This window comes from Culex pipiens, chromosome 2 (genome assembly GCF_016801865.2).
Source record: "Culex pipiens pallens isolate TS chromosome 2, TS_CPP_V2, whole genome shotgun sequence".
Lineage (NCBI taxonomy): Eukaryota > Metazoa > Arthropoda > Insecta > Diptera > Culicidae > Culex > Culex pipiens.
The window spans coordinates 95,332,479-95,343,834 of record NC_068938.1 but is presented as its reverse complement, the minus strand read 5'-3'; the positions used below and the strand labels follow the sequence as shown (position 1 = coordinate 95,343,834).

The 11,356-nt window shown below is 35.0% G+C and overlaps 1 protein-coding gene across 3 annotated transcripts in view; it reads right to left on the bottom strand.

Annotated features, from left to right (window-relative positions):
• Window positions 1-4,976: 4,976 nt before the first annotated feature.
• The window catches only part of LOC120425849 (phospholipid-transporting ATPase VD), a 135,233-nt gene continuing 128,853 nt past the window's right edge, over window positions 4,977-11,356 (bottom strand). For all 3 annotated transcript variants that reach the window (XM_039590468.2, XM_039590470.2, XM_039590471.2), the window contains exon 11: window positions 4,977-6,351. Coding sequence is in view for 2 of the 3 variants with exons in the window: in XM_039590470.2 (XP_039446404.1) it covers window positions 6,285-6,351 (67 nt within the window). In the remaining variant the exon portion in view is untranslated. The remainder of the gene's footprint in view (window positions 6,352-11,356) is intronic.

Sequence of the window (11,356 nt, the reverse complement as noted above, 5' to 3'; positions counted from 1 at the left end):
TTCTAAAAATGTATAACATGCTGGGGTTTCTTACAAAAACCACCCTTTTTACAATCTTCCGGACTTTAGTCAAAATCGTTTTTTTAGCATAACTTTTGAAGTACTTTACTAAACTTCATAATTTTCAATAGGGACTTATGGGACCCCAAGACGAATCGAATGAGACCAAAACGGTCCAAATCGGTTAAGCCAGTGCTGAGATAATCGAGTGCATATTTTTTGGTGCACAGACCCACATCCCTACACACACACACACACACACAGACATTTGCTCAGAATTCGATTCTGAGTCGATAGGTATACATGAAGGTGGGTCTAGGAGGTCTAATTGAGAAGTTCAGTTTTCGAGTGATTTTATAGCCTTTCCTCAGTAAGGTGAGGAAGGCAAAAAAGTTAAATTAAAAATCCGCGCACGGAGTTTTCACTAACCATTTTCAGCAAATTTGGTCCATTCCGTCTTGAGATATCGTGGAACATTAGCTTAAAAACAGTAACTTAATATAAAATTTTAAATTTACAGCATTTCCAATTTATAAAAAAAAGCAATTCCGGATACGCTTTTTAAACGGAATTTTATGTTAACATCCATGTGTTTCCAAATTTATTAAATCCTCTTAAATGATCATTTTAAATAACTCCTGAAAGTTTCATGAAGATAATTTATAATTAAACTGAGTAAGAGACGGTTTAAGCAAACAATTTTGCGCAAATCGAACTGTCAAACTTTGTGAGTGTTTTTCTCTGAACACCGAGTTGATTTACGGGTGCCACGATATCTCGAGATTGGATGGACCAAATTGTCTGAAATTTAGGGTGAAGACGCGCACAATATATACCGTGTGCATGACGAAGCCCGATTTTGAAATTTTGCATTTTAAAAAATAACAAAAATCTGTCAATTTTTTATATGAAAAACGTAAAAATATTTTTATTTTTTTTTATTAAGTTTTTTGAAAATCGGGCTTCGTCATGCACACGGGACCAGTTTAACGAGGCTTCACCACAATTTTGAGCCGATTTGGGCAAAGCAGTGTTGAGATATCGTGGCATCCGTTTTTTGAAACTGCTAACTTCAAACCCGAGCCACGTAGCCCAGTGGTGATCTTTTCCCTTCTGGAACCGATTGCTTAGTAAAGGGAAGGTAGTGCATCGTCACAAACTGTACCTTATCAATACACCTTAGGGAGGCGACCTATGGAATGTTAACATTAACTTTAGCAAGTAAACATTAAATTGAGAATGAAACTGCGCAGTGGCGCCACTGAATCCGCTTTGTAAATGCCGGCCCCGATACGACCAGGAACTGTGGGAAAGATTTACTTTTTTTACTTTACTTATAATTGCCGAGATATAGCTATTTGAACTATATCTCGGCAATTATACAACCAAATGTCTTTAAATTTGTTTTGTTAATAGGTGAAAATGTAGTTTATATTTAATGACCTGAAAACAGATTTAAAAATAGTTTAAGTGTGTGCTCAAACCAACCTTTGCAATTTTTGCCGATTCACATGTATGTAACTCCTTAGGTAAATTCACCGTTCAAATAAAAAAAAATATATAGAAAAAGTTTACTTTTCGATACTAGTGATACTGTTATTGAAAGGTATTAATCAAGCTTCCCTGCACCGTGCGGTACACGCGGTTCAACTGTACCTCGGGTTTGCTTTGCGCCTGCTTTGTTCGGTTTACACCCGTACCCGACTCACACGAACCGAGGGTATTTTGGTTCATCGTACCAGCGCACCACGACACTCTCGGTTTGCCGCGTCGGTTTTGTGTCTGGCACTCACCCATGGCATGAACCCGGTATATGAGCCAAGGTGCTTCACTCGTCACGAGCCGAGGTACGTGCCGTGGTACGCGCTGGCGGTACAAGACGGGTTCAATACCACGACACGTACCACGGCACGCTGTGTTCATGCCATGGGTGAGTGCCAGACACAAAACCGATGGGGCGAGCCGAGAGTGTCGTGGTGCGCTGGTACGATGTACCAAGATACCAATACAAAAATGGGTTCAGGCACGTACCGAAGCTAGAAAACCAAACCCGCGGTGTGCGTTGGCACTGGCGCATGGGAAGCTTGGTATTAATTTTCCATTCTGTTAAATATTTTTGGAAAAGAAAAGTAGGCCGTTTCGACGTTCAAAATTACAAGAAAAGTAAGTAGAAAGTTTTAAACAAAAATTAAATTTACCAATGTTCTAAACAAAAAAATAAATAAAAAAAAAAGCTTTATTGCGCCAAATTTGATTCAAAACGCAATAACACGATTTAGGTACAATGTTCACTGTGTAGGACCAAGTTTAATACGATTACATTTTTTTTTTCAATTAAAATTTACATTTTCAGCAAAAAAAATGCGTCTCCTCATTTTTCGGACAAAAAATTAATTTAAAATTTGCATTAGCCCAACAACAATTTTAATTTTGTGACCATTTGATGATTTGAGTTTTTTTTAAATATTTTTTTATATAGGTAGTTATTTCTTGTTAAATTTTGTTAGCATTTTATTTAAATGTTTGTGTTCCATTCAATTTTCAAATCTTCTTGTGCTTCTAGACAGGTCAGGTTGAAAAATTGCCATGGCCTCCTAAAACTTATCCCGCCCGTGTGGATCAATCGAACCGCACACTGGACTCACATTCCGGAGGTCGGCGGTTTGAATCCCGCGGCGGGCGCTCTATAGGTATACGTGAAGGTATATCTAGGAGGTGTTTTTAAGGAGTTCATTTCTGGAGTTTTTCTTAAAAGGTCCTATAAACCAAATTTTCATTTTTTGCTTTTTGGGTGTTTTTGAATACCCCTGACTCAAGGCGGTTCTAAAAACACCCAAAAAGCAAAAATTGAAAATTTGGTTTATTGGACCTTTTTTTTTTTTAAAAAAAACTCCAGATTTTTCGAGTGATTTATGGTCTTGCCTCAGTGAGGCGAGGACGGCAAAAAACATTTATGTTTTGTCATCCAGCTTGAACACCCTAATATTCAACAAAAAAGAAAAATCCAAAGGTTGCACATATTTATTGGCAAGAACTCTTCCAACGGCATGATTGCTTCAAAAATACGCTAAAAGGCATTTTTCGAAAACAGTTTTATAAACAGTTGAAATCAGTAGGTTTCTAAATGTTAAAATAGCTATGGGATTCCTGATCCCTACATTTATTCCTCCCCCGTTGATTCAGAACTGTATTGTTGTTGGAGCATTCAACTCAATGAATTATCTTGGGAGTTGGCCTGACCGCACTATGGGGTTTCAGGCGGCCATAAATCGAAAAACCGATATACTCTAATTATTTTTTTGGTATTTTTTTTCGAAAATAAACATTCTAACTAAGAAAAAACCGGAGATTGAAAGTTGTAGGTTCAAAATTCACTGAATTGCAAACCTTCAAAGGCGAAAATGGTAAGAAAAAACATGTTTTTTGACAAAAAAATTATTATTTTTCATAGTTGTACTGTGTAGCTGTTTATGTATTTTTTCCTGCATCATTATATATATTCAGAAAGGTAATTGATTGAACTTTTCAATAATATTTTACAAAACACACTTTTACAGGCTAAAAAAAATAATAAAAATAAAAAAAGATGGATTTTTATTCAAAATTTAGTTTTTTTCAACTTTGTTAATGGAGTACTTTTTTTGTGTGCATTTGTGCGATCTGAAAATTTTGCAGCTTCAAATTTGAACCATGTCCTAACTTGTCTCCAAATTTCAAAGTGCACTTATGTGCACTTTTTGAGTTATGCCATTTTGAACATTTTGATTCATGCAAGGAAATTAATGATTTTGCGTATACGCTTGGTTAAAATCACATTATTTACCTGAGGAGGCAGAAATGACGTACCTGTTATGTATGTTTTGAAATTGATTTGATATTCATGACTTTGTTGGTACTTAGGTACGTTTAATAAAATTAGAAATTCCTATTCTAAGTATTTTACAGAAACGATTCGTCGAATTTTTTTTCCATATCAGTTCGTTGTTGTGTTCTTTTGAAAGTATGGATAATAATACCGTAGTGTCCTTGTACGATATAACGAAGCACTATTCTGAAAACGTGAGAACTGCTTTCGAGTATATTTGTAAGAATTACAACATTGCAGAACCATCACATGATCAACTCAGGGAAAAACCACAGAGGAAAAACTACGCATGTTGTTCTGTAGCTTCAAAACGAGGTATACAAAAGCCCATAGAAGAAGTTCATATTTTAAGTAATCTAACGACAATCGGTTACATAGTGATTTTGATTTAGAAGAATTTATTGTGGAAAACGTGAATTTTGCAAGTGGATCAACCAAAAACGTGGACGAGAATCCATACAATGTTCCATAAAATAAACCGTCTAAAATTCTAAAACACCGCAAAAATCAAATTTTAATTGGAGGGGTAGGGGGAGGGGGGGGGGGTCTTCAAAGAGAGGTGGATTTTAACTCAAGAAAAAGGGGAGGGAGATTGAACGTAAATCTGAAACTTTAACATAGCATAAACCGCCATTCCGTGCATCAAATAGACAGAGCAAGAATATTAAAATTCACCACTTTAATGCATGTGGCCTCAAATATATGAAAAAATCGAAAATTAAACTTTTTTTTTGGAAAAATATCAAATTTTATTTGTTTTCATTATACTAAGTACAAACAACACAAAAAAGTCACAGAAAAGCAAAAAAATATTTTTGGCCGCTCGCTTATATGGAAATACCCCATAGTGGACCGTTCAGAAAAAAAGGATGTTGAAAAAAATAATCACCAAAACATTCTCCATTAGCTTGTATTAGAAAGATCCTATTAGCTATGGGATTCGCTAAGTTTGAAGGCCTTTCCAAATAATCCTCTAAAGCTGCTCAAAATTTTCTTTTTGTTAAGTCGAGAAAGCAGTGAAATAACCCCAAAAACTAGCAAAAAGATTCTATTGTATTGTTTCACTGACTATGAAAAAATGCTGTCATCAAAATAAGAAACACATTTGAAGTAATTGTTTACACTTTTCTTTATAAAAACTCCTCTCAATCTCGGCGCGTTACGTTATACGAATAAAATATAATACTTACATAACAGTTTTGATTTACGTTTGCTACCGTTTTCGTTTCACATTATGTATCTTGTTATGTACAGCTTACGATTTTTTTTGTTATTGTTGTGTTTAACTTCACTTAGATATTGGTATTAGGCTCCTTTTCACTTTGACCTACCCTTAGGCGTATAACTTTGCAGCGTAAACTTATCGGACTTTGCTATTTGCTTTGTAATTTAAAAAACTAACAATTGTCGTCAGCGCGCTGTTTGCAAGTCAACTTAAAGAACAATGGTGGTCCCTAGGGGAGAGCCGCGCCAAAAATACTACACTTTCGTAATTATTTGTTGATTGAAGGATAAGCTACTCGCGGTTAGTCTTACTTTTAGCGCAAAATTTCCAATTCTGATTCGCGTTGTCTTTATTGTCGTCCTCAATCCCTCTCCGATCGGCAGCAGATTTCGCCCCCTTCTTTTTTTTCCTTTCGTCTCAGTGTCGTGTCACAGCCACTTTTTGTTGTATTTATTAGCTAATTTGCTTTTCTCAAGTTTTTTTTTAAATTTGTTTTTGCTTAGCGAAGAGGGACGTTTATTTTTCTCTAGTTTAGTTTTTTATTATTTTTAAGCGTATCATGGTACTGCGAAATGCATTTTCAAAGCTTCTTATCCGTGTGAAGTCAGTGAAATATTCTGCTATCGTTCCCGAATAAGTGGGATTAGTTTAGGGGGGTATTTTTTAACAAGCAAATTCAACAGTCACATTTGTTGCTTTATTTTCTACACGCGGAGGCCGCCCAATAGAGGAAACAGCTGATTATTGTTTTACCTTTTTTTTTGTTGCTATTTAGCTGTACAAATAGTTGGGCAATATTTACAGGCTCTTCCAAAAACTCGATTGTTTTAATTTGATTTTTATTCCAATAAGTTTTGTGTATAATGCAAAAAGGGGAACAACTATTGGGATTTAAGGCCGCTATCAAATGTTTAATAGTTGTTGTGAATGTGAATGCATTCCTTAGGATATGGCTGGTCTTTATGTAAAGATTTTTTTTAACAGATTGAGCTTTCGCAGGATCACAAATGAGAGTAAGTGCAGTTAGTTTAAAAAATAAATATTTCATCGTACCCGGTAATCGACTATTTAAAAAGCAGATTTCAACTACAAAAACGAAAGTGAGGGCGAAAAGATAAACAAGATTTAAAAATTAACACAACTAAGCTGAATCGTCTTGCATCCCGTCACTTTCTACCACTTCTGCTCCGCGTTTCACGCTGGCTTCGTCCGCAATCTGGCGTTTGTCACAGTCTTATGCGTAGTCCGGTAATCGGCGGTTCTGAAAAGGAACGAAAATGTTGGTTATGATTTTATTTCAACTCAAAACATAGAAACATCAGTGCAGCTAAAACACACGTGCGCTACCTGGCAAACAAAAAAGAAAAGAATATTTCAATTACGCTAAACCAATATGGCGATGGTGCTGAACCAGAAATTAACTAGCGTTATTAAGCACGTGCCAGCAATTGGTACCACCCCGCCCACGTGCGAAAGATCAATACACGGTGGAGGTATCATTACTTACCACCTCATCTACTATTACAGGAATAAAAAGGGGGTGCAACAACAACAATTAAAAAAAAGGGAGCGTTTTAAAACGAATCAGTGCAGGGCTATTTTCTATCGGTTCTGGAATAATACGTTATGAATTTCTCAGTAATGCAATTAAATTTACGTAGACGAGTAAACTCTTCAAGGTTAAAAGCAGAGAAGTAAAACTCGTATTCCTTCAAAACTCGTTAGATATTCTAGAAACGATTTGTTGTAATGAAGCAATCCTCTTTGTAATATCTCTTGTTGTCCAAAAATTACCAAATTATTGAAATTTCATCCACGCGTAATCGAATGATCAATGCAGATGAAAATACATTGCTCTTTTGCTTACTGCCTTGACCTAAGTGAAAAATGAATGATGCAAATCTTTAAAAAAATAGTGCTTTCAACAACCTAAGGGAGAGAAAAAAACACACATATTTTCTCTTAACCCTCTACTGCCCAAATTTTTTTTTCGAAAATATTTATTTTTCCCGTGTTCAGGAGGTCATTTTGAGCAACTTTTGTTCTACGAAAAACTTTACTTTTCTTGTTTTAAGTTTTTCTTGTTTCATTTATAATATTTTAATTTGCATTTATCTTATTTAGTTTATGTTTGTATTTGGTAGTATTTGGCCTACTCTACCACCTAATATAATTACATTTCGCCTATCTAATTTTTTCATGTTTTTACAGTCACTTTTTCAATTTTTTGCATGTTTTTCACATTTTCTGCTATAGAATCGCACCATCATCATTTAAATTGCAAAAAAATGCGTAGAGGCATAGCCTGGGACACTACAAAAATTACTGCATACTTCTTTTTATTGAAAATATAGGAAATGTTAGTAAAAACCACTGCCAAAGTTGACCCCTAAAAAATGACATTTTTAAAAACATTGGCAAAGTCACATAAAACAAGTTTAACTTCCAACCCTGAAATTTTCTAAAATTTGAAGAGTTCTTCTTTCCAATGCTTTTTAAAGATCAAAAATCGGTTGGAAAATTGATTTTTGGCGATTTTTTAGATCAAAGCCCGTCTAAAGGCGGGGTTAGGTTGTAGAGGGTTAATTGGTTATTTTTAGTGCGTCCATCCCGGGAATTCCCGGGACGAAAATCCCGGGATTTTTCGTGAATCGGGAATTCCCGAATCCCGGGATTTTGATATTTTGTCCCGGGAATTCCCGAAATTGAAAAAAAAAATCATTTTTTTGGTCTGGAAACTCAGATTTCGTTGTGGAAATAGATGAAAAGTTGAATACTTAGTAATCGATAACAATTTTAAAGCAATAGCAAATTTGTATTCGGCATTTCTTAACATTTATTTGTCTTATAAGGGAAAATTATTATAATTTTAGTTTACGGATCCGCAAAATACCTAGTGCTTTAAATATTTTTCGTTAAATTTAATTATTTTTTTAAATATTTACGTTTTACGATGGGTTAAAATCCTTTCAGGCCTGAATTGTCTGAAAAATATTTTTTTTCATTATGGGAAAATGATTTTTTTGGACTATACAAAAATTATAGGCTAATTTTGGAAATTTTCATAATTGGGTCATATATGACCCATCAGGCCTAAAAGGGTTAAACTCGAAAAAATCATTTTTTATTATTCTTCATCAAACATCGGCATCTGGAGCAAATTAGGACAATAGTAAAGAATTAAGACAGTAAAATGTTCTGATATTTTTTTAATTAACAAAACAATTAGTACACCAATTTTCAAATTTATTGCTCTAAAATATCCTGTACCTATTCAGACTGCAGTCCCGATTTCCCCCAGTTGGCGGTAGTGACTTAAAGATAGTTTTTAAAATATCTTTTATATAAAACATTAAATTCTAAAGTTTCTAAAATTTTACATAGAATGGATTCATTTTATTTGTTTTCGTTTCTATCTTTATTACAGTTTCAATGTTTTTTTTTAGCTTGTATACTGCCATTCTACGCATAATTGTCCCATGTCAGTTTTTGACGATTTTGACTTTATGCCATTTTTAAGTTTAGTGATGTGTGATGTGATGTGTACTTTAAGGAAAACACATAAAATCTGGTACTTTGTTCGGAAACTCATCAAAAACAACACCAAGTCTGTTTGTCCCATCGTTGAACTTCTACGCATAATTGTCCCACCAAGTATTTTCTTACACGGAATCATTAGTTTTACTAAGCATTATGCCTTGTTTACCTGTTGTATAGCAAGAGGATCACAAATAAGGGTGATAAACTGCTAACTGGGGCGATTAGGGACACATAGGGCGAATAGGAACCCACGGGACAATTATGCGTAGAAACACAGAAATCAGTCGAAAAATTTCAATCGCATTTTTCTCAGTTGCACTTTTTTGAACATGGGACAATTATGCGTAGAACGGCAGTATAGTCATTTCATATAGAAAGTTGAAGAAATATATTAATAAGAATTTTATGGTTATTAATATGAAATAATTTGAATCAAATTTGATTATAAATTATGATTCATAGAAAATCCAAAGCATAACAAAGAACAAATAACAAACATTTTTAATATTATTTAAACTAACTAAAAACTGCTGTTTTTGTTCAGATTGAAGTAAAGATTATCACCAATTAACAGTATTGAGCTAATTCTATGATTGTATGCTTGAAAGCATAACAAATTTAATTAAAACATAGATTTTATGACTGTTTAAAAAAATTTCCGGGATCCCGGGAATTCCAGGGATTTGAAAAAAAAAATCCCGTTTCCCGGGAAATTCAAAACCCGGGAAAATTTTACGCCCTATTATTTTATGTTTAGCTGTAACTTTTACTCAATTCATTCTCTAAATTTTCGCAAGACCCACAAATAAAAAAAATCTAATGAAGTTCGAAATAATTACCAAATTAAACAAACTCTTCAAAACACACACCCACCCCCTCTAAAACATAATTATTTTACTTCGCAATTCGCAATTTTCAGTGTAAGAACGGGCCTTGGCCGATCTTATGCACTAGGTTCCCGACGAACACGCACTGCCCTTACACTTACATCTCACCCTTGCTCTGAGTCAGTACGAGCAACACGCTAGAACACGCTTTGAGTGTTCGTGCCAGGCATGCACACCTTCTTTTCCGATTACGCATTTTAACTCGGCCGGGGGTGGTACATTAAGTAGAGTTTGATGTAAGTATAAGCGCCTAACCATTTAAAGTGTGCCTATCAACTTTCATTTAAGCAAAAACTGTTATTTTTAGTTTGAATTCAAAATGTTATTTAACTGTGTATTGTTTTCTCCTGAAATCTTTCCTAGTGTTGGGTCGTGTTTATATGTTGCTATTTCTTCTGTCGTAAGTAAAAGTAAAGTAAAGTAAGATAAAGAAATAAACAAACGGTAATAAATAGAGATTACAAACAAGATTAGAATGTATTAAAGGTAATTTATAGTGCAGATGAAAAATTATTCAAATATATATATAAAGAAAAAGCACATGACAAACAAAATTGACATCGCTGCCAAATTAAGGGAAAACAGACAGTTTGTTACAGCAGCATCAATTTGTAAATAGAGTGGAAAAGCGTTGAGAAATAAGAGAATCAAGAAAGTAAAATCGAAAACAAATTTGGACAAACGTTAATGGGCGATAATAAACAGAAGGCGTGTAAGAGAATCAGTGAAACAAAATAAGCAGAATATAGATGGTAGATAAAAATGGAAAGAATAGAAACCCCGTTCTGCGATGTTCAGGTACATCCACAGCAGTTGACTCAACATACTGCGAATCAAAACAATACCGTCTACAATCACAAATTACTTCCCTGTCCCACATTGGCGCGCCCCTTTCTTTTAGCCGTCTCGACTCTAACAATTGCTGGTCAAATCTTTACGAGTCGTTTCCACAGGCCACCAGCAAGGTCACACTTTGTCATTATGATGACGAAACCAAGCCAACGTGGAGGTAAGAAAATTGGACACTTGCAAGGAACCAGAGCTATACTGTCTTGATCAAGAATGATCTAACAGGACTACGGACGTAGCCAGTGACGCTCCTTCCAGGATGTTTCTCGCCTGAGCGTCGACTGAAGAGGTATCATCAGCATCAAACATATTTATTTTACTTATAAATAAAAAAAAAAAATTATTCGCTCTACAGCATTGCCTTACAGTTCTCGATTGCAAGATTCCTACTCGAAACTAAGTGTCCGAAGGCTTGATTGTTGAGGCAATTGTAAACCTCTTTTTACACCTTAGCTTCCATCCACCCCGGTATTCGAACTGACGACTTTTGGATTGTTAGTCCAACTGCCTATCAGCAGCTCCACCGAGGCAAGACCCAGGGAGACGACTCCTACACCTGGATTGAGCTACATATCACCTAACCCTTTAGGTTAGACCGGGGCCAACATTTACTTCCCCATCCGACGGAAAGGGGTGGTCAGACAAATCTCGTCTCGAAAAATGTCAAATGTCCCTCGTCAACCAAAACATCCATGTAGACCTTTGGTTCGATGGATTCATAACATAAATAAATAAAAATCTAGAGTCTGATAGGATTTTTGGAGTACTGGCTTGATTGGGGTTCAAAATCAAAAGCCTTCTGTTTTCCTCAATAGGGTTCTAAAGCCCTATGTACATTTTTATGAACATTGGTAAAAAACATGTTTAAAACCATTTCTTTTAAATTTTTTGTTATTTTAATGCAGAAACAAACAAAAATGGCAAGACTACCTTTTATCAATAAATCAACTTTGGTCCCCTTGGAAAGAGCTGTCAAGTAGGACCGCAAGG